The following is a 27,224-nucleotide window of genomic DNA, read 5'->3' on the forward strand; positions in this document are numbered from 1 at the left end:
TGCGTCGGGGGGAGGGGGGTGCCGGGGAGGGGGACCGCGGATGGGGGGATCTTGTTTTACTTATTCACAACCAATACACTTTACCAGATTTAGTTCTGTCGGTTAACTTAGCATCAGAACACTCCGCTAGGAAGGCTACTTATTTGGGACAGTCTCTTCCCGTTGCTTAGGATGACCAAGGTCCTAATATGAACATCCGGACCTTGCCGGCAGATTTTCGAAAATTCCCAGCCACGCTCCATCCTCGTCCACGCTCTCCCGCTCTTGAACAACTGTAAAGTGCATAAAAGCTTGTGAGGGCCTGCAGAAAGCGCAGCGCCTCCGAGGTGGGCACACTTTTCCCCTTGTCTTCCTCGGGGAGCGATCCCAGCATCTCTCCCCGTGTCTCAGCGGAATCCCGATCGCGCTCCCTGGGCGGGTGGGGGGAGGGCACGCTGCTCCCGGCAGCTGGGCCCGGGGTGTCACCCACGGGGCCACGCGCTCCAGGGGCCACGCGCTCCAGGCACCCCGGGCGTTCGCGGGCCGGGCCGCCGCGCCGCCCCCGCCGGCCGCGCCACGCTCCGCCCTGGCCGCCGCTCGGCCCGGCGCCGGGGCGCGCGGGGGTGGGAGCGGGCCGCCTCAGCCTGATTTACGGCTCTGCTGAAAACCGCTTCGCTCCCGCAGCAGCAGCACCGGCCGCGGCGGCAGCAGCAGCAGCTGCAGCTGCAGCAACAAGTCGGGTAAGTGGCGGCCGCGGCGCGTGTGCACCGGCGGCCCAGCCCAGGGGGCGCGGCGGAGGGGGCCGGCCGGGGCTGGGCAGGAGGTCCCGTCCCCTCTGCGCGGCGGGCACTCGGGCTTCTCGGCCCCACCTGCAGGAACTCGCGTGCGCACTTGCGCGCTTCGGCACCCGCGGGCTGGCTTGTCGAGGAGCGGGGGCGGGGAGAGTCGGACCCCCGAGGCAGGTCGTTGCCGGCCTGCCCTGCCCAGGCGGAGGAAACTAAGGCTTCCCTGCTAACCCGGTGGACTGGGCTTTCCGCTGGGCCCCTGGAAGCTTGAGTACTCCCGGAGTGTGTGGTTACCCTTTTCCCCATCCAAGAATGCCACCTCTTTACTATGGCCCCCTAGAATCCTGACTTCCCCTTCCTTCCCCTCTTGCCTGCGTGTTTGGCCCGGGTTCGCATCCCATTCCTGGGGTTTGCATCTCATACCCAGAAAACCGATGGTTAAACAACCCAGCGTAGCACGGGAAGAGGTTCCGCTCTGCGTGCCAGAGGCTTGATAACCTGGAAGATTTGCCTAGCTGTCTGGGGACCGTTTGCACCTCTGCCTTTGAAGCGGTTGAGGGCCCAGTAACAACAGTTTTCGGTTTAGACCCTTACCTGGTCTCCCACTTTTTTGGCCCAATGCTTGATACGTTTAAGTCGAAACCGTTAAGGGAGGGAATAGATCTGCGCTGCTTGCAGAATTGGGTTGCTAGCAGTCATCTGTTGCTAGGGCTAAGATACATTCCTACTAGGAAATAAGAACTTCCTGTTATTAAAAAAGTTATGCTCATACCTACCTGGTTCACACGTTGGCTCTGTCTAGAGTTTGTCTTGTTAAAACAGCATCAGAGACAAGGCAGTCCATCCAGAACACCCTATTTTGATAGTCTTGGCCACGGCCCCACTTAGGTCAAATGATATTTGACCCCTTGGGTTCCTAAATTTCAGTAAATCTTTAGTATAGAAGGTCGTGATTGTTAGGATAACATTTAACTTATGTCATCACAGCAATAATTAAAGGACAAAGTAACGGCAAAAATCTTAGATGGAAAACTTTCCAGCTGATGGTGTGCTTAATGCCACTGTGCCTAGTTTGAATAATATCCTTCCTATACTTGAGGAAAGATCGCTGAGCTTGCTCTCTTAGGACCTATTTGAACAATTCATGTGAATTTTCCTCATTTTATGCATTCATGTTTATCAGGATTGTATCAGTAAACTAGGGCACGGTTTTGCAGTTAGTCTACTAAATTCAGGAGGGCAGAAAACTTGAATTCCACTTCTGGATCTGCCACTTCCCGTCTGGCCTCAGATTAATTACTTTACCTCTTTGCTCCGATTTTCTCATCTGTGAAAAGGGAATGTTACCCACCTTTTTTATCCTAGGCAGGGGTTGGCAAACTTTTTCTCTAGAGGCCAAGTAGTAAGTAATTTTGGCTTTGCAGGCCATAGAGTCTCTGACTCAGCCACTCACCTCTGTCACTTAGTGGAAAAATAGTAGTGGACAATATGGAAACAGATGGCTGTACCTAGATTTGGCCCGTGGGGTGTAGGTTTTAATTTTAACATAAGGTAATATCTGCAACTGAAACCGAAAAGCCTCTGCCCTCATAAAGATGAGCAGCAACAATCACTTCAGTAGCATTGTTTAAACAGACATGTAAAGTACTCGTTTTATTTTCCTCTGCCCAGGACTTTTAGAGTAATGCAACAGCAGGCTTTTGAGGCAAGCGGATACCCCTGGCAGGAGTCCTTTGAGAATGTTGCTGTGTGCCTGCCATTCCGCTGCCCGAGGTGTGGAGACCATACCAGATTTAGAAGCCTGTCGTCGTTGAGGGCCCATCTGGAATTCAGTCACAGCTACCAGGAAAGAACCCTCTTGACAAAATGCAGCCTCCTTCCATCCCTCAAAGACACAGACCTAGTCACCTCCTCAGAACCCCTGAAACAGGCAAAATTGCAGAGCTGTGGCAACGTGGTGAAGCAGAAGCCGAGCTATGTTAACTTGTATAGCATTTCACACGAACACTCCAAGGACAGGAAGCCATTCGAGGTGGTGGCAGAGAGACCTGTGTCCTACGTGCAGACCTACACTGCAGTGGACCTCCGTGCAGACTCGCTGGATGGGTCCCGGTCGAGTCCCGGCCTTCCCACCCCAGACACCAAAGCTTCTTTCGAGGCACATGTCAGAGAAAAGTTCAATCGGATGGTGGAAGCCGTGGACAGGACCATCGAGAAGAGAATTGATAAACTCACCAAAGAGTTGGCTCAGAAAACTGCTGAACTGTTGGAAGTTCGGGCAGCTTTTGTTCAGCTGACTCAGAAAAAGCAGGAAGTTCAGAGACGAGAGCGGGCCCTGAATAGACAGGTGGACGTGGCCGTGGAGATGATTGCGGCGCTGAGGCAGCGCCTGACGGAGTCCGAGGAGGAGCTTCTCAGGAAAGAGGAGTAAGTGGCGCCCGAACAGGATGCTAACCGCATTGCTGTAGGCACCTCCCCTCGAGTTACAAGCAAATGTTAAGTGAGGTTTGGTTTTTGTTGCTTGCAGATACCTGGGCTGCATTTCTCATCGAGATAGTTGAATGTAGGAGGCACAAGGCTTTTAATATTATGTACCCTCTCTTTGTGTGGTCTGCAGCCAAGCAACGTGAAAGTCAAAATATCTAATCCCGTCTCACCTTGGAAACTGTAAACTGCAGATACTGTTTTTAGAGAGAAGAGTGGTTCAGTCTCTCTGTGGTGGGATCTGTTCCCAGCGCCACCTGGTGTTGGGGGCCGTTGAATGGGAAGGCAGAAAGGGCCTGCTCCGGGAGCCACTCCTTCTTGAGGGTCTCCATGGAGGAAAGTCCAGAACGTGAGATGCTGTCTTATTCAAGTATAAAAATATGCTCTGAATACAAATAATTTTGGCTTCTTTGCTGTTTGGCTTAACAGCCTATGTTAATTAAATGTCGATAGCTGAGAATCCACTTAATTATAATTTTTATTTGGAAGAAGCAGACATTAGGAAACCCAGAGGAAATTTTCTGAGATTGCTATACTTCTATGATGTAAGTTTGAGAATTTTCTTTTTGTAAACTGATATGTGATACTAGGCTAAGTCATGCCTCCTTGCAAAGAATTGACGCTGGTTTTCCGTGTCAGTTTACAATGATCAGAGAAGTTCTTGTAAAAATTATTATACTTGGAAAAGTATTTCCTTATCAATAAGTATGGATTCAACCCAAACTAGGAAAGTATGCGTAACAATGAAGCGTATTTCCCAAATACAGAGTGTTGGGTTTAATTTTAAAAAGAGGCTCAGAATTCATAGAATCAAAGAACATGAAAATTGATAGACTAAAACATGCTAGAAGGAAGGTTTCCAAATAATTTGAGTTCTGTCATAGAGATTGACTTAATTTCGTGCTTTCTTTGCCCTCTGGCACTCTTCTCTCTTGTACTGTCTCTTAAAATGTAATAATTAAAGCTTCCTCCATTTGGTAAGAGGCTTAGAAACCCTATTTATTAAAGCGATCCTCACCAGCTATCACTAAATGCTTAACGTTCTACCCAGAGGGCAATCCTGCTCTGCTCAAGTAGACATTTGTTAAATTGCGTAGTGAGGACAGATTTGAATCAGCCACTGATTTACTTTGCTTTTAGGGAGATCATCTTTAACAAAAAGTATTTCTCTCTTGGCTTCTGGTCTTTCCTGGTGGAAAGTTAGTGCCGTGAATGTTATGGCCACCAGGGTGACTAACATAGCACCACCGGAAAAATGGCAGATGGGGTTGCCCTATGGTGCAGAGAAAAGCCTAGAATTAAATGTTGTGGTATTTCTGTTTGATTCAAGAGCAATGAATTTAAAAGGAACCAGATTGTTTGCATATATTTGTTGTAATTTGTTTATTAATGACACAAGTAATAATGGACGTGGGATTTGGGTTGGTGATGGCCTGGAGTATGGGAAGACAATATCATGGCAGAGTTAGATCTAGGTTATCGTCAAGGGTCTAGCTTTTATTTCAGGTGGTGAGCTCAAGAGTGCTTTATTATTAAAAATAACTGAACTAACTTAAGTAAAAGTGGGCCATGCGTGGATCAGTAATGATAATGAGTTGTAGTTAATCCAGGACCAACTGAAAAACTAATGCATACTTAAAAAAAAAATTTAACAGGGTAGAATTATGTTAAACGTCCTCTGTCTTCTCCAGGCATATCTCACCCCATCCTCGGGGGACAGCCGCTGTTTAGTTCAGTGAATGTCCTTCTAGACCTTTCCTATGAGCAAACGATCATATGCACTTTATACACACATAGAGAGTTACTGTGTTTTCCCACACGGAATCATGACATGTACCATTCTGCCACTTGTCTGTGGAGGTTTTTTTGTTATAATGTAGTATGTTGTCAGTATGATTCATGCGCTAAATATGAAGTTATGTCATGCCTTTTGGCTATTGCATGGTATTCCAGGGCATGGTTGCATCATGGCTGATTTAATCGAGTTTGCTATTGATGAATGCATGGTTTTATTGTGTTTTCCTAGTACATGTGCCACATCATGACGTTTTGTTCAACGATGGACTGCATATATGATGGTGATCCACAGATAAATACCACATAGCCTAGGTGTGTAGTAGCTATACCGTCCAGGTTTGTGTAGGTTCGCTCTAGGATGTTCGCACAATGCCAAGATCAGCTGATGATGCATTTCTCAGAACTTATCCCCATCATTAAGCAACGAATGACTGTAGTGCCTCAGTTAACACCCATACTTAGATCTTTGTTCATTGTGAGTATATCTGAGGGTAAATTATGAGTTGATTTTTAGTATGACCTTGTTGGGCTACTAGGGAAGAAAAGCAATGACATTAAAAAAAACACACACTTTAAATGAAAATGCAATGAAACTGCCTTAAACTTTTAAACATAAAATAAACAAAGTCTTCATTTTTTTAAGCCTTCACTTGGCCTGTCCCGTCAGTTTCTGTATTCAAGCCTCAAATAATAACTCTTTCTGTACATAAGATAGGACTGAAAGAGTCTTGTTTCCAGGAAGGACAGTGGAGCTCTTGGTCTGAGAGAGCGACTGTGGCTTGGGCCCTTAGTGTCTACAGTGTCCAGCCTCTGCAACTCCCCAACCCCCTGAAATGGGGATGCAGAGCGAGCCAGCTGCCCATCTGCCACACCATTGCAACTAGGTTAATTTGACTAGATCTGCCTGGCTGGGCGGTGCCTCTTCCCTCCTCACCATCCCTCTCAGAGCTGTGCTTTCCACCGAAGAGGTGACCTTTCCGATACAGAAGGACCCTGTTTGACCAGGGAACATAACGAGCTGTGCTCCCCTGCTCTAAACCCTTCCGTATGAGCTCTCAAGGCCCATTTGTGAAAGAAGTAGGTGATTACAGTCCCATTTGAAGTTGACTTAAACTCTGGGGACCCTTTGAGACACAGATAGTAGATTCAGTTAAAAAAAAACCGCAAACATCTAATATTTAACATTCACATGAGGCTCCCTTGCTTATGGATTTTTCCAAGTTTAGAATCCTTTCAAACGAATGAACGACTCAAGGGCCGATTCTGCCCTGAGGCCGTCTGTAGGCTGAATCACCTCAGATTGTAGAAGTCTTATATATGCTCCACAGCACAGAAGATTGTTTGAATTGGCAATATTTTGTGCTTTTGTGCTGGTGAGTCTCAGTGTCCCTCTGTCGAGAAGTACAGTCATGCATCGCTTGACAACAAGGATATGTTCTGGGAAATGCGTCATTAGCAATTTTGTCATTGTGGGAATATCATAGAGTGTATTTACACAAACCTGGATGGTATAGCCTGCTACACACCTAAGCTATGTGGTACTAATTTTAAGGGACCCTGGTCATCTATGTGGTCCATTGTTGACTGAAATGTCATTATGTGGCGCATGACCGAATCTGTTTGTTTCTGGAGTGCAAATCCAAGAAAGAGGTTGCTCATCATGGTTGTGAAGTCTCTGCCACTTTAAAAGTCCTATGGAAACAGGTATTTACTTATTCAAGTCTTCAGAGCTGTAAGGGTAGCACTGGCAGTAATCAGGTAAATCAATCCTGGCCACCCTTGCAGCAAAGGTATCGCTTCACAGGAGAGGATGGATGTGGAGAGGAGCTGATTCCTGGCAGAGTCGATCACCTGGGTCGTGGAGAATATCGGTGTGACAACAGTAATCCTAAATTTACTCGCACGCTTTTCTGCTGATGAGGTTGCAGAGTCCTGACTGAGCACCTGTGATGTGCCCAGAACTGTGCTAGGTGTGTGGGGGGAACATAAAATTCTTGGTCTTTTTCACAAAGGAGCTTACACTCTGCACAGGAAGAATAAAACATACCCCTCAACACACCCATGTTCACACCCAGGGTGATTTGAACCAGTGCTCAAATACAAGCCATGGTTTCAAGTTGATGAAATGTCAGAGAGCAGACTTTTCTGTCTGGAGAGGCCATGCTGAGGGAGTGAGGAGGGGCGGGATGTGCATTGGTGGCCGGAGGAGAGTGACATTGAAGGACAGCAAGGAAGTGACCGTTAGAGATGGCCCCTAAGGGGACTGTGTAATTTTAGTGCTGGAACATACCCCTTGTCTCCTTCAGGATAACATCTTCATTTTACAGATGTGGAAAATAAGGCCCAGAGCAGTGGAATGACTTCTTCAAGGACAAAAATTTGGTAGCCAAGCTGAAACTGGAACCCACATTCCCTGTCTCTCCGCTGAGTGCTTTTTCCGTTAATTCACTGTGTCACAGCCAGACTTTTGAAAATGTGCTATTTGCCCGAAGTGTCAAGACTTATGTAATACCGAATCTGGCCCATTTTGGAACGGGCTTGCTTCCTTTCTATTTTGAGAGGGCTGCCATGGTGACATCATTTATTTTTCTGATGAGATTAAAGAAAATGTCAGCTGGCATCAAAGGTGCTAGGAAATGGGAAAATGGTGGTGTCATAAGTATGGTTATGATATTAAGCTTCCAGAACACCAGCCCAGGGCTTTTGACTTCCAGCAAGTGCTTTTAACTTAAGTCTCGATGTCCATGCCCAGTCAGGGTGGAGCCCGTGCCCCTGCCAGCCTTTGACCACGATGAGCGGCCTCTTTGTAATTCCACCTCTAATTTCCATCCTGCTCCCTTGCAAGCTGCCATAGATGTAATCTTTCCCTTCTTCCTTCATCATTTGCCCTGTTCCCACCCAAGAGTCAGCCAGAAGACAAATCTTTATTGAGTGTCGGATACTGTTCTAGGTTCTGGTCATACAGTGGTAAACCAAGTGAGTCCAGTTACTGCTTTCATGGCAGATACAGACCAGAAGGTTTGAAAATAGACGTTAAACAGATCATTAGGGATATGATAAAAGAGACATATAGGGGTGGCCTGACCCAGGTAATGTCCATTTAGGTTTCTGTCCAAAGCCCCCTGTGGAACGCTCTCCTTTAAAAGGCAGGTTTGACTTGGTAACTTGCTTTTGCACAGCCCAACCCTTCCACTTAATTACGTCTTTCCTCATTTTGATCAGCTAAAGCAGTGGATAGACAACTTGGTCTCCAGACTGATCCATAGCTAGGAAGCAGGCCAAGAAAACTCATGTTAGATGTGGAGTTCAGTGGGACGGGGAGGGGTCTCTTTGCTCCACATTTTAATGCATTTATATAAATGGGGTCCTCTTATGTCCCATGCAGACTGATAAACTAATATAGGAAAAAACGGTTGTCAAATATGCTCTCTTAGGGATGTCATGTGGTAAAATTTGAGACCCAGGAAGATTTGCTATTTTTCTCTCTCTCCCCCTCCCCCTTTCTCTCTCTCCTCTCCCCCTAGCCCCTCTCTCTCTCTGGCCTGAGGAGCTCAGAATGTAGTGTTGGTCTACTTAGAATCAATAAGAATAATTTGACTTTCCCATGTTTTTTAAATCCTTAATGAGAAATATATGCTCCTTGATTTCTTCAAAGAATCCAAAAAAGAAAAATGAGGAAAAGGGCCGGTGACAAGAGTAGAGATGTGACGTGGCCCCAGACCTGTGGCAGGTGCAGATTCCACCTTGTGGGGCCCCATGGGTACACAGGAGCCGACCCTGAGCTCCGAGCTGGCAGCCAGGCTCCCGGTGCTTGGAGGCGGTTAACTTTGGCTTCAGGGTTTGTCTCCTGGCTGACATTACGGTCTGTCTCAGGTGGTCTGTGATCAATAGCTAGACTATTTTTAGCCAGAGCTATTTTTACCATTTCATATGCCTCTGAAGAGGTTCATAAATCAGTACTGTAAAATGAAATTTAAGTGACTTGGTAGAGCTTTACCTTTAGGACGAGAAGCTGATGTTAAAGTGTTGTTTAAGAATTGAAGAGAGGCATCAGTGTTAGATCCTGCCCCGGCTCCTGTGGGAGATACCCGTATTGTAGGTTACTGACTGGTTTTATGCCCTACGACTTGTCTAGAAAAAATTAAAAAAGAAATCTAAGGATCTTTTCATCAATTAATGATATTCAGCTAGAGATGTAGCTGCACATTTCATGCATTCGGCGGAAATTTGCTGAGCCCCTGTTGTCTGCTGGGCTTATGTTAGGTGCTGGGGGTCCCACAGTGAAGGAGCAGGCAGGGTCCCCGAACTCACTGACTTCACAGTGGAATGGGGTAGACGGCACAACTAGTTCTCTGCGGTGTGGTCTGTGATAGGAGGTTCTGCGGGAGAACACAGGTCAGCTGATCCGCACCCAGGCCTGTCTCTGGGAAAGCTTCCTGACAGGAGAGCCCTGAGGTTGAAGGGATCATTAAGAGTGGGGGCTTGGGAAAGGCATGGGGAGGAAGTCTGGTGGGGGAACAGCTTGTGCAAAAGTAAGAATCTGGCTGAATGAAGGGAATTCACTGATGGTGGAGCAGAGAGGGAGGTCATGTGCATTGATGAGGTCCGAGGGGAACACAAGGCTACAGGATGGCCATGAAAGCTGGAGACCTGGGGGAGTAGTAAATGGTGTATTGGTAGTAGATTACAATATGTGATGTGATGAGTGTGCTGTCCCTTGTTAACAGTGTGTAGTTCAACGCCCGTGTAAAATTGCAGAGAGTGCCACAGTGCATTAATGCACGCGTCCCTCTCTCTCTGCGCCTCCTTCTAGAATGTGTTGTTCACATGATAGTATGTCTTTGATTTTTCTGGTTTAACCTGTCTTTAACCTGCCTCAGGAGAAGTAACAGAGGGGGTTCAATCTGTAAAAAATGCAATAATATTTATGTTTCAGACCTTATGGCCATCCTGTAAGGAATGAGTTCATGAGTGAACAAATGTTTTCCCTAAATAAAGCTTTGATTGTGTTGAGAGGGCTTTTTCGCTCATTGCTCCTTCGCTGTGTTTGTATATGAATGTCTGTGAATCTCAGGATACTGACAGATTTCTAGGTCTGCAGATGATCCCGCGTGATAATGAACTTCAGTCCAGTTTCTTGTATTATACTGGTATTTTTTCCTTGAGTATCAAATATTGCTTTTAGTAAGCAAACTTCCCACTGAAGCTTAAAACTTAAAACCTTGGATTTAATCATATTTAACCTTTTTTTTGAAAAAACAAACAAGAAGTCAAAGATGGGGCTGGAAGTAGCCTAGAATCGGTTAATTTCCTCATGGCTAGTCTGTACCCACACCCTGATTGAATTTCACTCAGGTTTGCCCTTATCGCCTCATCTGGTCTTCCAGCTTTCACACCATATGCTGAGCTACAGGGTTGAGAACCTAAAATGAAACCACACAAGTGTTTTTACTCTTCTGTCTGATAGCATCATATTATTCTTTTTCTTAGTCACATTCAGCTCAGCTTTGTAATTCCATGTTTGTTCCAGTATTTGTTTCTTTTGTTTTTGGTGAGGAAGATTGGCCATGAGCTAACATCTGTGCTAGTCTTCCTCTATTTTGTATGTGGGATGCCACCGCAGCATAGCTTGGCGAGCGGTGTGTGGGTCTGCACCCAGAATCGGAACCCATGAACCCCAGGCCGCTGAAGCAGAGCGTGCGAACTTAACCACTACACCACTGGACCAGCCCCAGAGTACTTGTTTCTTTTAGTGTCTGCTTCTCTCGCTTCATCAGGAGTCAGCTCACCACCGGCCAGATCCAGCCTGCTACCTATTTTTGTGGAGCCCATGAGCTAAGGATGGTTTTTACATTTTAATAATGGTTGCAAAAAATTGAAAAGAAAAGTAATAATTCATGACAATGAAAATTATATGAAATTCAAATGTCAGCGTTCATAAATAAAGTAAAAATATATAAACAATGAAGTCTTGTTGTTACACAGCCACACTCATTTGTTTACATGTGGTCTGTGGCTCTTTTGCGCTAGGCAGGGTTGAATAGTTGTGACAGAGACTGCATGGCCTGCAGAGCCTGAAATATGTACTCCCTGGCCCTTCATAGGACAAGGTGGCTGACTCCCGGGTTAGGCAGTAAGCTTCATGAAGATGGTCATGGGTTCATGAGTGCCCCAGCACTGAGCCCAGTACCTGGGAGCACTCAGTAAATGTTGGTTGAGTTACTGAATATTGGAATAAATAGACATTTGGATCCTGGCTGTATCTTACTGTTCCAGGCCACGTTGTCCACCCTCCGCAGAGTTCTGAGGTTCAGGATCACTCTGGTACACAGTATGGCTACAGTTCTCAAACTTTTTGGCCTCCCTTCCCCTTACAGTTCTAAAAAAATCTGAAGAACCCAAAAAGCTTTTGTTTGTGTGGGTTTATACCAGTTGATATTTACAGTCATGGGTCACTTAACAAGGGGGACATGTTCTGAGAAATGCGTTGTTAGGTGATTTCATGTTTGTGTGGACGTCATAGAGTGTGCTTCGCAAACCTAGATGGTAGAGCCTGCTGCACACCTAGGCTGTCTGGTACTCGTGGGACCACCATTGTATATGTGGTCCGTTGTTGACCGAAACGTCTTTATGCAGCACATGACTATATTAGAAATTAAAACTTAGAAATTTAAAAAACACTTATTAATTCATTTAAAAATAGCGATAAGAAATCCGTTACTTGTTAACATAAATAACATGTTTTAACATATAAATAACTTGTTTCCCCAGAAACAATTTAGCGACAGGAGTGGCATCATTGTGTAAGTTTTGCAAATATTTTTAATGTCTGGCTTAATAGAATGCAACTGGACCTTGTTAGTTCTTCTGCATTTAATCGGTTGCAAATTTATTGTTTTGGTTGAAGTAGATGAGGGAAATCCAGTCTCACACAGATATGTAGTAGGAGAATGGAGGGGTATTTTAATAGCCTTTCCAGAGAATAATAGATATTCTGCTTTGATGCTATGCCAAAACTTGACAATTGGTAGTTTCCTAAAAGTTAATGGCAACGTGGAATCTGAAATTATATCAGTGAATATTTTGTTCTCTCTTACATTGAAATCCATTGGTCTGTCTTGCACTTTTTATGGATATTTTACTCTTTGGAGTACAATTATTAAAGAGATTACAAATGCAACGTGGTTAGTCCTCTTTCTTTTCCATTCGGGAAATTCCCAAGAATCCTTGGGGAAATAATATGTCTTCCTGGATATTGTTAATCCAGACTGAACAGGATGTGAAAGGGGAATCTGGAGTTGTACACATGATATTCCACAATTAGTCTCTGGTTTTTGTTACTGTTTTTATCTAATACAGATACCCAAACACAATCTCAGTGTGATGAATTTCTCCAGCCCTTGTCTTGTGTAACTTCTAATTTAAAATTAAAATATCAGCCTTGTTTTTAATGTCTTGTTTTTTAGTTGATGTGAAACATCCATAAACTGAAATTAGGTGAGCATTGGTGCCAGGTTGGTTGAAAAATACAAAGGAATTAAGTTCTCAGCTTCAGGCACAAAATAATTGAATGAGGAGGAGGTTAGAAAAAGATGCTTCTGTAGCATGACATAACACTCCATGGTTGGTGAGGAGCATTCATGTTAATTTGTAAAAGTTTTATGTGGAACCGGTAGCAAAACATTACATAATTTAAGAATACAGCCACATGGCGCCGGCCCCATGGCTGAGGGTTAAGTTTGCGCCCTCTGCTTCAGCGGTCCAGCATTTCGCCGGTTTGGATCCTGGGGGCAGACATGGCACAGCTCATCAGGCCACGGTGAGGTGGCATCCCATGTCCCACAACTAGAAGGACCCACAACTAAAATGTACAGCTATGTACTGGGGAGATTTGGGTAGAAAAAGCAGGAAGAGAAAAAAATAATTGGCAACAGTTGTTAGCTCAGGTGCCAATCTTTAAAAAAAAACCCAAAAAACAATACAGCCACAATCAGAAACGGCATTCAGATTTGTTTTCTTGCTTTTGAGATGTTAATCCTGTGGGATTAAGATGTCAAATATTGCTCTTTTATATTCTAAACTGTACAGCCCAAAAGCCCCAGAATTCTAAATATGCACAGATTAAAAAAGAGTGGAAAAAATATACCAGGATGTTGACAGTAATTACCTCTGGGTGGTAGGATTATGGTTCACTTTTTGTTTCTTCCTTGTCCTGTTCAAACATTAATTACAACCAATATTTATTTAATATTTATTATGTGTCGTGTATTGAGTGATGGGCTTAGAGCAGAGAACAAACAACTCATCAGCCTTTGCCCAGTTAGATCCTGCAGTAGGTCAATTTTCATATTTTCCATAATAAATGTGAAATAGGTCTTTAATAAATTCAATATAGTAACTATTATAAACCAAATTGAATTGAAAAACAAGTAACACTAGACTCTTTTTTCTATGTTTTTGTGTTTGATGGGAATGAGCGTTTTGGGTTTTTGGTTGTTTTCCCTTAAGTACAATTTGGAGACTATTTCATGATTCAGTTACCGTAAGTATCACCCAGGAAGTCTCTGTAATGGGCTTGATGCTGAATGAATTGAAGCCTTAATGTTAGAAAGAGGAAGCAGCAGCCATTTTCCTGGGCTGTGTTTCTGATGGTGCTTTTGAGCTGTGAAGATACTCCATCTGAAGGATCTCAGCCATAAGTAGGAACCTTGAAAGGGCTAAATGTAGCACCCGGACGGACCTTGCACTATTTTGCTGCTAGTTAAGGTTTGTGACTCACCTGGGAGGCAGATCAAAGCTGAATGATGGTAGAGTTTGAAAATTGGCTTGTGTCCATGGCCTGAACAGCTTGGCAAGTGCACATCTTCTATTCGGGGCTCATACGTAAACATCTGGAAATAAACTTGAAACTTGCTGATGAAAGAAAACTCCTTTCCAAAGGGACTCTTACTTCTCTTATGTGAATATTTATTAGCTGCTGAAAGATAATGGAATTATTACAGGATTGGGGTTTATGTTTGATCTTGGATAGGAAACTAGAAAAAAGGGGGTTGGTATAATGAGCAATTCTTTGAGTGAATCCTTTTTTAGAACCAGTCTCTTTTCTATTTTTTTTTTTTTTAATTTTCTGCTGAGGAAGATTCACCCTGAGCTAACATCTATTGCCATTTTTCCTCTTTTTGCTCAAGGAAGATTTGCCCTGAGCTAACATCTGTACTGATCTTCCTCTATTTTGTATGTGGGTCGCTACCATAGTGTGGCTGCTGCCGAGGGCTGTAGGTCTGCATCCGGGATCCAAACCCGGGCCACCAAAACGGAGTGTGCTAAACTTAACCGCTGGGCCATGGGGCCGGAGACTTTTTTCTGTTTTTGTAAATGTATAATTCCAAAGGTTTTGCAGAGACTCTATAGGAAGTGTCAGCAAAGTTTCAGTATGACCAAGTGTGCCATAATGTATTTGAGAGAGAAAAATCACGACTAATTGTAGAAGTGGCACGCTGACTCGCCGTACAGACTGGAGGAGCTGGAAGCTACTATCAGCTATTTCGCAAGACCTTCTGCGAAACTGTGACCTCCTGGGCGGAACTTCCCTGAAGTTCTGCTCTCAAGAAATTATGGAGCTTAATGGAAAATAAAAATCAAGTGGAGGTTGAGAGATGCAGAGAAGGCAGTAAATTTAATTGACTGTGTAGAACTGCATGAAGTTAGATTAAGAAAAAAAGGATTCCCTTATCTAAAATGAAAGAGGCTGGGGGAACAATGGTCGGTCTTCAGAATCCTGGTTCTGCATAAGTTGAACATGGTGGAAAAAAGAGGGGCCACTCCCTGAAGGTTGCGAGAGATTTTGAAGAAACATAAAACAAATACTATATCCAACAGGTAGTGAAATTATGGAATTCATTAGCCCCAGTGAGGGTGGCAGAACATCCAAAGGGGATGGCTCAAAGGATCTTCATGATTTCTTAGTAAGTGAGGCAAATCAGATGAAGAGAATTGTGATAATATACACCTAATAGTAGTGCTGATTCCCTGGTACTTGGCTTGAGGAAAAGGTGAAGCACCTGTGTGTGTGTGTGTGTGTGTGGGTGTGGGTGTGGGTGTGTTTGTAGAGATGCTCCTGAGGATGGCTACCAAAATATTAATGGTGATGGTCTCAGGATATTGGAATTGTAGGTGATATTTTCTTCCTTATATTTTTAATGTGTCTGAATTTTTTAATAAAGACCTTATTTAGTTATAAATCAGGAAAGTGTTATTTTCATATTTGCATTAGAAATAAAAAGATATAAAATAGCAATGAAGTTATGAAAAATTTTCAGGATTTGTGAGTCACGATGAATCATGTAGAATTATCAGGAGGATGGTTTGAGGTATTTTGCTCAACTTTTAGGGAAGGGCAACCTGCACGCTGTTTCTCTTATGTCAGCTAAAATAGCTTTCCCAATGGACCTTGGACTTCCCTCAGGATGGTGTTTCTTGGGCTGTTTGCTCAAAACATACTATTGGTCTTTGATCAAAATATACTATTGGACACTGTGACTCATTTTATGCACTTTGGTGTTCAGCATGGCCTCCTGCTTCCATACCTTCCCTCCCTGTAGTCTTTTCTCCCCCAACATCCAGACTCTTAAAATGTAAGTCAGAACTTTTCTCACAGTGTCCAATGGTTTCCCGCATCATTTGTAATAAAATCTGGAATCTCACAGTGACCTCTGAGGCCCTACCTGGCTCACTGCTCCCACTGCCCTCCCCATTCCCCACTCTGCTCCGGCCACGCAGCCCTCCTTTCTGTACCTCAGAGCCACCTGCACGGTCCCACCGAGGGCCCTGCTTGCTCCTCTCAGGTGTCTGCATGGCTTATTCCTCACCTCCTTCAGGTTGTCTGTTCAAATGTTGCCCTGTCCGATAGGTCGTCCCTGACTTTGCTTGCTAAAATATGGCTCTCTCCTTCCATTCCTCCCTCACTCTCTGTTCCCCTGTACCCAGTTTCAGTTTTCTCCTTAGCAGTTACCATTGCCTGACATACATATTTATTTGTATATTTTATAATGACTCTCTCCTTCTACTAAAAGGTAATCTCTAAATGTGATCACTTAACTGGAGTTTTCTCTCTTTTATCATTGTTGTGGCCATACTGCCTAGGGAAGTATCTGACACAGTAGGCAATCAGTAAATATGTGTTGAATGAATGAATTCCTGTCTTATTTCTCCATTTTGTGTTCTGACATTTTTCCTTGCAGAGAAGTTGTTACATTCAACCATTTCCTCGAAGCAGCAGCTGAGAAGGAGGTTCAAGGGAAAGCTCGGCTCCAGGACTTTATCGAGAATCTCTTACAACGGGTAGAACTGGCGGAAAAGCAGTTAGAATACTATCAAAGCCAGCAGGCCGCTGGCCTCGGCCGAGACGTCAGTGAGCATGTGGTAAGTTGCACAGGTCCAGCCTCCAAGTGTGAGGTCCTTGGGTGTGGTGAGATTGGGTCAAGGGCAGAGGAAAAGGGAGCTGGGGAGGGACTTGCGGGGACTCTCAGGATGTCGTAGCACAGCCATGCCTGTGTTATGGAAGTGATACCAGTAAATCCAAGACACCTGGAAGTCAGCGAGGAGATCCTGGCACATGGACTCCGTTTCTTCACCCTCCAACTCCACGCCAAGCTGAATTGGTAGAAATAGTTTTATGTTGTAGAATCACAGAATTTGGTGTATCCAAAGAAATCGTCTGTCCCAACCTTGGTGTTCAAGTAGATTGGAAAATATTATCGAGTTTTGGAGCTCTTCAAGAGAATCTTATGAAAGCTTTGGCCTTCTCAGTAAAGCAAGATTAAACCACGTAATCTTTTTTTCCCTTAATAGAAAGGAAAACACTACTCAATAATCTTTATAGGTTAAACATTCTTTAAGTATATTTTCAAAAAGAAAAATTCACAGGTGATAGTTAAATTATGGAATAGATTTCTGCATACAATTTTACATACAGTTTCAGGGGCTTAAGAACACCCCAGAGTCCAGATGAGAACTGTGGAGATTCTCATAAGTGGCTTGATCAAGATTCCCTGGTCTCTTTGGAGGGTGGAGGGAGGAGTACAAATAACCACACTGTAGGTGAGGGAGGTGGGTGGTCGTATTTGCCCTCTAGACAATTTTTTTGGTGGTAAAAACTACAAAGCCAAAGAAAGGATTGTTGAAACCCCGAAGTGGTTTATTTATAACATCTTCATTATCTGTTGAACTTTATTTATGCTTACTTCCTTCCCAGAAGGTTTAAAAATGATTCTTTTACTTCCCCCAAATGGACTATATATATGAGGAAAAGAAAAATAGGAAACATTTATGCTAATGAAAAGTTTAGCAAGGTTGCTGTTGGTTGGTTAAAACAAGTTTAGTTTGAGCATTCTGGAAACCAAGATTAAAAGGAAACATGATTAAGTAATAAAAGAAGGAGTGAAATGAAAGACAGGTGGATAAAAGAAGGAAGACACGGCAGGGATGGAGAGAGACAACAGGGAAGAAAGAGGGAGGAGGGAAAGAAATGAAGAAATCTTAGACAGTGCTTCCTGTAATACTGCAGACTCAGCCTTAGAACAGTAATGCAAGCTCCAGAACTTTCCATTCAGGAACAAAAGTAGACTGGAAGGAAGTAAGTTTGTTACATCTGTGAGGTTTTGGTAACTGTAATCAAAGCAGTTTCAGCTACATGACATATTTTCTGGGTGGACGTCCTGAGAGAGAACCGTTACTCCCCTCCTTGATTCCTCAGTCACCTCCTTGGGCAACTGAGAGTCCAGTCATACTAACTGTGCCTAGAGGGACACTCTGAGCCCTTTCCTGCCTTCTTCTCCATCTTGCCCTCTCTCAGGAGAGGGTTGTGTGGTATGAGGTCATGGAGCCCAGATGTGAGGTGAAAAGACCTGGCTTCCAGATCATTCCCACCCTGCTTCTGACTGGGCAAGACAGTTTGTCTTCTTGTGTCTGTAATTCTTCTATAAAATGAAGCAGCTGGACTAGATGCTCTCTGAGGTCTTTTGGCTGCTTAAATTCTCTGATCATCACCTGACTTTGGTGGTTAGGAATTCTGAAATTAAAATATAACATTAATATTTCAATATTTAGGCTTATAAGTAGTAACCTAGAACTAAAAATGTGGGAAATTTTACTACTAACCTAAGAGGAATCTTAAAGAGAAAACAGTGGAAGGCAAGAAGGAAGAAAAGAAGCCCATTAGTTCTTTTATTTGTATTTCTGCGCTTACTTCCTGTGCTCAGTTTATTTTTCCATCTTGAAAATTGAACACCTTTGAAAAGATGTAGTCAGTCATTATTTCTCATCATGCTGTACCATGTGATCAGAAGTTGAACAGCATCTCAGCTCTTCTAGCCAAATGTGTACTTATAGGATTATATGTATGTGTGCATGCACACATAACATAGATGTCCATGCACACATAAATACGTATGTATACATACATACAAATAGGGTAGGAAATTAATAAATATTTATGTTTATGCCCTCTGAGTCCCAAGCTTGGTATCATCTACCTTCTTCAGACTTGACCTACCTGGGGAAGAGTTGACTAATTCAAAGAAAATAAAGTACAGTTAAGATTGTAGCGGGGAATTAGAAGTGAGAGCTGACTGTGAGTAGGGTGTAATCAGGCTGTAGTGGGGTCAACTGGCTGACCATTGGAGGGAGGATGCATTACTCTAAGAAGACCAAGAATGAGATGTTTCATTTCTGAAAGCATTTAGCAGAGGTAATTTTCCTTGTTTTCATGTAAAATCCTCTAAGCTCTGCTTTGGACCATCATGTACCACATTATGAGATGGTCTACAGACCTTAAGACCATTTCTCCTATTTACATAGTCTATTTCATTGGAATACTGTCCATTCGCCTGTGAAGTTAGGAGCCATGTCCTTGATGTAATGAAAGTGTTGAGTCTGGCCTCCCAGGGTATCTGTGGCTCTGGATACACAGAAGAACTTGGATGCTTTTAGCAGGAAAAACTTTGAGTCATATCTATTAACCTATTTGGCCCAGCTCGGTGAAGGCATAGAGCACCAAGACGCCCGGCTGCTGGAGCCTCAGCCCCACCCCGAAGAGCTCCTTGCCACAGTGCCCACCAGGATGGAGCAGAACATTCTGATTTCCTCCCCCCACGCCTCAGCTCCTTTTTCCAAAAGAGTCAGAAATACCATCCGCAGCCTGGTTCTCACCATCTCGTCTAAGGCTGCACTACAAAAACAGTGTCAGTCCTCTTCATCTCCCTTCCTCTACCCACCCCCAGACGCCTCCCTTTCTCCTCTTCCCTCTTTTTCTCATTGCTGCCTCCAGATAGCAGTGAAATCCTAGGTTGATATGTAAGTTGCTTCTTTCTAGGGTGTCTTCTTGCTTTAAGATTCTTTTGTGCTCTAGAAAAATTTTCTTCCCCCTCACATTTATTGCCTTTTCTGAAATTATGTTTCGGCATCTGTATCTTTCCCTTGATCCCCTTGAGCATTTATGTTCTTTTCCACCTGGCTGGTTTCTAAAAATGTAATATGCTTACTCAGATGTTTTGTCTTTATGCTCTGAAAAATGCTGTCGAATTAGACACAAAGTGACCTAATATCCCATCTGCCAGAATCACTCAGGGAACTGCTCAAGTGGAAGGTCACAAAACAGCGTGGATAATCTTATTTTAAGTGTTGTGTTTATTTCCTGCAGTTGCTAAATTAGGACTAGCAATAATTCATTTAACACATATTTTTTGGGGACGCAGCACTCACTGGGTGCTGAGGGAACTGCTGTAAACAAGATAGATGGGATCCCTGCTCTCAGGAGGGGACACAGTAGACAAGTAAACACGTAATGAAGATAATTTTGTATAATGATAACTACTATAAAGAAAAAAGTAAGATGGTGTGTTTGAGATGTCCACGGTAGCTTTAGTGAAAAGCCTTGCTGAGGAGACAACATTTGCATTGTGGCCTGAATAACAAGAGGGAGGCAGCTCTGTGAAAATTTGGAAGTAGGATGTTCTAGAGAAAGGAATAGGAAATGCAGGTGCCTTAGGGAACAAGCTTGGCACATTTGAGTGGTAGGAGATGAAATCAGAGAGTTGGGAAGGATCCAGATCCTGCCGAGGCTCCTAGGTCACCTAAGGAGTTTGGATCTATTCCAGAGCCCACAGGGAAGCCACTGGCAGATTTTAAGCAGGAGGTGATCTGTGTTTTAGCAGAGTCACTCTGTGTGCTTTGTGGGGAACTGACTGGAGGGGTGAAAGAATGAGAGACGAGCTAGAATGCTATTATGGTGTGGAGGTGAGAGGGGATGGCAGCTTGGATAGAGTGGAGGTAGAGAGAAGTGATGGGTATATAGGATATGTTCTGGGAGTAGAATTGACAAGACCAGTCAGCCTTGCTGAAGGATTAGATTTAGCAGGTGAAGGAAAGAGAGGAATCAAGGATGACTCTAAGGTTTTGGCCTGAACAATTGAGTGTATGGTGCTGCTATTCCCACAAAGGGGAAGTTGGCGGAGGGCTGGGTGTCCAGTTTGCCCAAGCCTATAATAACCTGAGATGCTGTGTTTGCATTTTAGAAGTACTCAGATTGGCTTTCACTGCAGTTGGCTCTCAGTGAATATGTATATTTTTCCAACCTGGAACCTTGATCAGGGACTCTGTTGATCCCCATCTTCAGACTCTCCTTTCCCTAAGCAAAAAGAAGACGAAATAGTTGGACTAGGAGAAAATGGAGATAGTTAGATAGGTGAAGTGGGAAGAGTGTTTCCATCCACCTGAGGCTGTAGGGACCAGGAGGAACAGTGGCCTCTTGTGTTCACGGGGAGGAGAGCATATGAAATTCTATGGGGACTGATAACGAGCCCCACCTCCTCCCCAAGCTTCTTAATCTATAGGATCACTAAAGAAATTCTGATCTAGCCGTGGATTCCACTAGACTTTTTGTGTACACACCTCCTTGCTCTTATTCTTATGTACACAAACCCATACTTTGTAGAGAGGCAGTGCAGAGTGAAGGCTTGCTGGGACTTGGAATGTGCTAACTTGGGTTTGAAGCCCAGCCCTAACACTGGTGAAACGTTGAGGCTTCGAACCAGCCACTTAACTTTTCTACGTTAGTTTCCATATCTGTAAACTGAGGATGATAATGCTTCCCTCATGGGGTTGTTTTGAGGGTTTGTTGTGTTTGTTATATGCTCAGTATTTTTCCTGGTGAGTGACATATAGACACGTGCAATTTATGGTACCTGTATATATGTGTGTGTGTGAGATTTATGGCTCATCTTTACCCATGTTTATTAATGCATTTCCCTTTCTGTAAGACATAGTCAATTATTCCCATTTCCTGAGGTCCCAGCAGGGTCTGTCAGTGACATTCATAGGCGCTAAGGTTGTAGTTCTTAAAACATTTTGGAAGTCAGGGACCCCTTTGAACATTTGATAACACTGTTGGCCTTTTCCCCGGAGAGGAAGCATGTGCACACATGTACACACACACACACTCACACACGCTTTCTCTCTCCTTCTCTTAACTTTGCATAAAATTCCAAAGGGTATTATGTATACATATGCAAGAACTCATCAGACTCTATGCTTACATACATACAGTAAAGTGAAGAAATTTTGTTATGCCTCAAGAGTCATTAAAAAAAGGAAGGAAGAATTTAAAGGAAGAGAAACCCTGTAAATTTTTTGCAGTTTATATATACACTGAAGTCCATTAAGGAACCCAGCTGAGAAGCTCCTGTTGGTGCTGGTGGGGCAGGAGGGTAAGAAGGTGGAAATGCTGATGCCTTCGGGGTTCTCAGAAGCTGCCAGCCTGGTGTTTGCCTGAGCCATCTGTCCCACCTCCTTTGTATGTTGCATAACCTCACAACCTTCATGCAAGGAAAGTGCCTTTTTCTGTTCATGTTTACTAATCTCATGCGGAACCCAGCCAGTGTGAACAGGGTCAACAATAATGCTGACTTCTGATTGTGTCAAAAGGCAGAAGGCAAGAATCCCATCTTGCCTTCTTGAGGACACGACCCTCAAAAGTTAAGAAACTTTCTTTCTGATTTGCTCCTGTCTAAAGCTCAGGCTGCTGACTGAAGAACCTGAGGGGTGATCCTGTAAGGTGGAGTTTGGTTTCTTAGGTTATTTGAGCATAACGGGAACACGGGTCTTCTCTACAGTGGGCCCCGGACAGCCAGATGGCCCTTTCTCCACATTTTCTTTGTCATCCTCTTCCTCTTTTGGTCTGCCTTCTGATGTGACACCATTTCTTTTAGTGAAGGCTGCATGAGGGAGGTCAGGAACTGAAGGTTGGGAATACACTGGGTTTGTCTATAAAGTGGTTGGTGACATCTGGATCACAGAATGGTGATTATCAATTTATTCTGCAAATGATATTCTGAGCCCAGCCACAAAAGTGCATGCGGATATTTTATTAGGAGTGAAAAATAATCTCAATGATAGATGACCTCAGGGACAGTTATGGAGTTGGTCTTCATATGCTCTCATTTTAGAAATGTTGTATTTTAGGCAATAAACATTTTATGCCAATTTTCCCCTTAGTTGATACACTGTGACCAGCCACAGCTGTAGTAAATTAGCTGCAAATACAGCCTGAATCAATCAAGAAATAATGGCACATCATTCCAGTTTTTAAAAAACATGTTTTTTCAAACGTTGCTCTATTGGGGGGACTCTCTGATTTGTTGAAATTTTTGAGATCTGATACTGGCTTCTGGGAAATCTCAGAACAGGGAGCCGCAGAGGCTGAGCACAAGACGTTCTTGGTCACTGCTGTGATGGATGCTCCATGGGCGGGGTGCGATAGCAGTTACTGGCTTCCTTAATGGGAATACAGTTTCTTAAAAATATAAGCAAGGAAGATTTAAAAACCAAATTCGACCTTCAAGTGAAGTAATGTTTTTTCTTATTTGTTTTCCTTCAGCTTACAGATATCTCCTCAAATAGGAAACCCAAATGCCTGTATGTATATCTTTTTTATACTTGGGCCATTTGATAATGTTTGCATAATATGTTTTCCTGTTGCATTTTGTTGATATCTATAATACCAATGGATTTGAGAGTTTCAGGTAAAAATGCTTGTATACTTTCTAAAATGTGAATGTGACTTTCAGATGTGCTAATAGTCTTAGTATATGGCAGTATGGTAGTACTACAGCAGTATTTCTACAGTATTATATAGCCTAACTTTTTCTTGTTGAGGTATAGTGTAGTCATAATAGCTCTATAGTACAATTAATGTAGTATGTGTACTGCATTTTATATATATATATGTATATATATACACACACATTTATACTATGGATCATGTGCTTTATAATAGCTATACTACAGATTTGTTTGAGTCCTTTAGTAGTTACTTAAAGAGTCAAGAGGTAGGGGTTCTGGTCCCTTCTTCTCTGTAGACCAACTGTATATCTTTTCCTGGATAGTCATTTAAGTTTTCTATGCCTGTTTTTATCACAGGTCAATAGGACTAGTAATATCTCTCTGGGAATTTAGTATCATGAAACTGCTTTGTGAAGGCCACAGGAATTTTTGGAAGAAAAATACGAATATATATTATTTGTTTTACTGGCAGCATTATCACCACTCTAGCATGCAGGAGTGATTGTGCCATAGGTAGTTTTTATTCTTTTCAGTATTTAAAGAAATCTTTCTTTCTGCTCATCTCCCTCTCACCCGACCATCTGTAGCAGCCGAGGGCACCCACATTCTGTGTGTAACCACCCTGATCTCAAGACCCATTTTCATCCAAAGGGAAGGAGCTACCTGAAAAAAGCCAAGGATGACAGAGCCAGCACGCAGCCTTCGAAGGCCGTTCACGAACAGGCTGAGTCCCCAAGAGAGCTCTGCAGACCACTGAAGAAAGGGGAGCTGGGGCTTAGCCGCAAGGGCAACATCAGGCCCAAAATGGCTAAAAAAAAGCCAACAGCAATTGTGAACATCATCTAAAAGGGTGGGTGGCTCTGGACCACTGTTGCTGGGCTTTGGGGGTGTTGTTCTAGGAACCAACAATAATGTCCTTTTGGATACATCCCATAGTAGGACACTCTGGGAAAGCAAAGGGTACTACACATTTATTTCGTGTCCATACAAGCACCTGGATTAACCAGAATTTAAAAACAGGAATCTCGGTGAACCAGAATTTTTTTACAAGCCCCTTTTTAGAAGCAAGAGGCAAATTACAGAAAGAATGTAAAAAGATGAAGTCAGTTGTATCTCAAAGTTTTAGTAAAACAAAGCTCCATCTTCTACAGTACTGAGCCCAGTCTCCAGTACTTGCTGCATCGAGGATTCTATGCCGTGGTCCTTCATTCTCAGACCCACGGCCACACAGCATGTCAGGTTGGAAAAACTTTCCTCTGTGCCCACTGGTCTCTGAATTGCAAGGCAAAGAATAGGAATGTAAAGTTCTGTTAATAGCAGTGGAAGAAAAATATTTGTGTTTGTTTTTAACCTTCCCCTCAATTAGTTTGGAAGCCTCCAAAATAAGGAATCCTGTTTCCTTGAGTGTTCTGGTTAATCAAGATTTCAATGTTTGGGTTGCTTCAGGGACTCATTCAGTCAGAGTTCAGTTCTCATTTTAATGGACTGTTTTCCAGTTTGTTTGTTTGTTTTGGGCTTTTTGTTTCCCTGGATGCATGTTTATTCCGATTTTGGTCCACTCTGCTCTCTTCTTCGGCTGAGTCCTCTGCACCCTAAGACCGTGCTGCCGGCCTCTATTTAATAGCTGCTGCTTGTGCTGTGCTGGGGGAGAACAGTGCAGCCCTTCCATCAGCGCCGTCACCAGGGCAGGGTCTGGATGGTTGGATGCCAGCGGATTGCTTCCCTGCTCCTCGTAGCTGTAGGCATGACTTTCTCCTTGCTGGCCTAGCTTTTCCACCTCCTGCTGCTTCTGTGCCCTTTCATGACTAAAGTATACTTTCTGACCTTTCAACCAAGTATCTGAAGTGTTCGTTGTACACCACTTTCTAAAGTAATTTCTGAAATAAACACTGCATGTGGGATCCAGAATCTGACACCATCCTCCCCTTCCTCCCTAAAGTGGCCTTTGTTAAGAACCTCCTGCTTTACGAGTTTTCTTCAAGAATGAATTTCCATGTTCCTTCTTTTTTAATTTAGCAATATCATCAGGTCTCCTGCAGAGTTTACAAAGTGCTGACATCCTTCTGGAAATAAGAATAATTATGTCCACAAATAGATACATATATACATACACATAACACATACAAAATATGTATGTCAACTATATTAATTTATTTTTAAATACTCATGGAAAAGGTATGTGTTTGTGGTGGATGATTTTTTAACTATATATGTTCATGTAGATTAAATTCTCTTCTTTTAAAAATTAAAACTGTAACCTAATTAACATTAGTAGAATTATGGTTGTTATTGCAATATGCATCAGATTAGCAGTGCGTTAAAAATAGGTAATAAAGCAATTACTTAAAATACCAGTAAATTGAAAAGTGTAACTTAATCATTGTATAAACATTTTGAACCTCTTATAGTGAAAATGTTGATTTTTGAATCTTCTCTTTGACTTTTGGCTCATGGAGATGGGCCATTCATGTGGTATATAGGCAACTGTCAAGTGGGAGAAAACATTGCTGTGAATATCATGTTTTTAGGCTAACATTGTAAAAATTATAATGTTACAATTATTGTTTATTTGGAGAATTAACCTCCTCCCAGGTTATTTCTTATTGATGTTTATACTATGATTGCACTTTAGCCTTTTGCATACTAAAAAATTGACTGGTTAGTTGTATTGCATGTTCTTTGTCCTGTAATGTATGTATGCAATAACGACAACTTGTTTTTAAACTTGTTTGTGTAGCCAGATTTTTTTTTCCATTTTATTTAATGTAACCTACGTTTTCCATTTTCATTTAATATGCCTAGAAGGCATGACAGCTCTCCTTGGCAGTGGTACCCAGTAATCTTCAGAAAGCACCACAATGTCATATCTACTCTATGTACATTACACAAGACAAATAATTTTAAGATTTATTATATTAAAAAACAATTTTTAAGTTCCAACTAAATTCTGACCCTCATACAAGGAAATGCATTATGTAAGTTGTACTTCCCGTAAATTTCCTCCTGAAACACGGGAGCTGGCTCACTCTGAAGGATATCCCACTTACATGCTATGACTTGAGCCATGTGCCATGTCCCACTTGGGTCTTATTTTTAAATATTTTCTTTGTCCACATGGGCAGTCAACCTTAGAGTTGCTTTTTTGAAGAAATGACCAAAGTTTCTGGGAAAACGTGTTCAAGGTTAAACTGAGGAATGGATCTAATTTTATTTGTTTTGTAAGGAAGAAATCTTTATTTGAACTATTTTTCTTTTTTCCCAGACTAATTTACAGATTCTTAACTGCAGAGTTCAGATTGCCTAGACACTTTTCCAGTATTCTACAGGGTCAATCAGTTGTTGGAAGTTGGAATATTCTGTTCCCAGAATTAAAAAAAAGTTTTTAGATTATGAAATATTATAATAATAAAGCTATATTTCTGACTAAGGTGTTGGTATGTTTTGTCTAGTTGAAATGTTTCTGGAGAGCCAAGTATGTTGGTCCATTAACAGTGATCAAAATGGTCCTTCATGAACAGGCTGTTTCTTGTACATATAATCACCATGATCTTGTACTTATAAGCTTTCTTGAGAACTTAACTTGATTGTTTTTATCATAATGCCTATATCTAAAAGTTCTTTTTACGTATGTTCACACTGAGAAGTCCTCATTGAAAGCCCATTTGGCACATTTCTCTTATCTTCCTCCACAACTATGAGTAATTTTCCTGCACTGTATTTTTAAACTTGTCAACTCTTGGCAAAAAGCATGAACAGATTTCACAGTATGTATCCCAACCTATCTGTGCTGTATATCCTAGTCGTTGCAAGGCCCAGAGCGTGATCAGGATGGATTGCAGAGGGAAGTATAGCACTGGTAGAATTACTCAGCCATTGGTCTCTTAAGAACCATGGAATTAGGAAAATTTGGGGACCCCATTTGTTCAGCAGCTGTTAGAGCTATTAGGGAGGTGACCTCAGTCTCCCCTTATGCTTACTCATGTTCAAGTCAATTTGTTCACCGGGTCATAATGTTCTTGAGAAATACCTTTGACATTCTCGATTATCTCTGGGCATTAGAAA

General features: G+C 42.8%; 1 protein-coding gene across 1 annotated transcript; it reads left to right on the forward strand.

Annotated features, from left to right (window-relative positions):
- The first annotated feature begins 537 nt into the window (after positions 1-537).
- On the forward strand, positions 538-26,589 carry ZNF365 (zinc finger protein 365). Its single transcript, XM_070563398.1, has 5 exons — positions 538-719; positions 2,436-3,191; positions 16,286-16,466; positions 22,978-23,015; positions 23,750-26,589. The coding sequence occupies exons 2-5, from the start codon at positions 2,449-2,451 to the stop codon at positions 24,006-24,008; spliced, it is 1,221 nt and encodes a 406-aa protein (XP_070419499.1). The 5' UTR covers positions 538-719; positions 2,436-2,448; the 3' UTR covers positions 24,009-26,589.
- Positions 26,590-27,224: the final 635 nt, after the last annotated feature.

This window comes from Equus przewalskii, chromosome 1 (assembly GCF_037783145.1).
Source record: "Equus przewalskii isolate Varuska chromosome 1, EquPr2, whole genome shotgun sequence".
NCBI classification, from domain to species: Eukaryota; Metazoa; Chordata; class Mammalia; order Perissodactyla; family Equidae; genus Equus; species Equus przewalskii.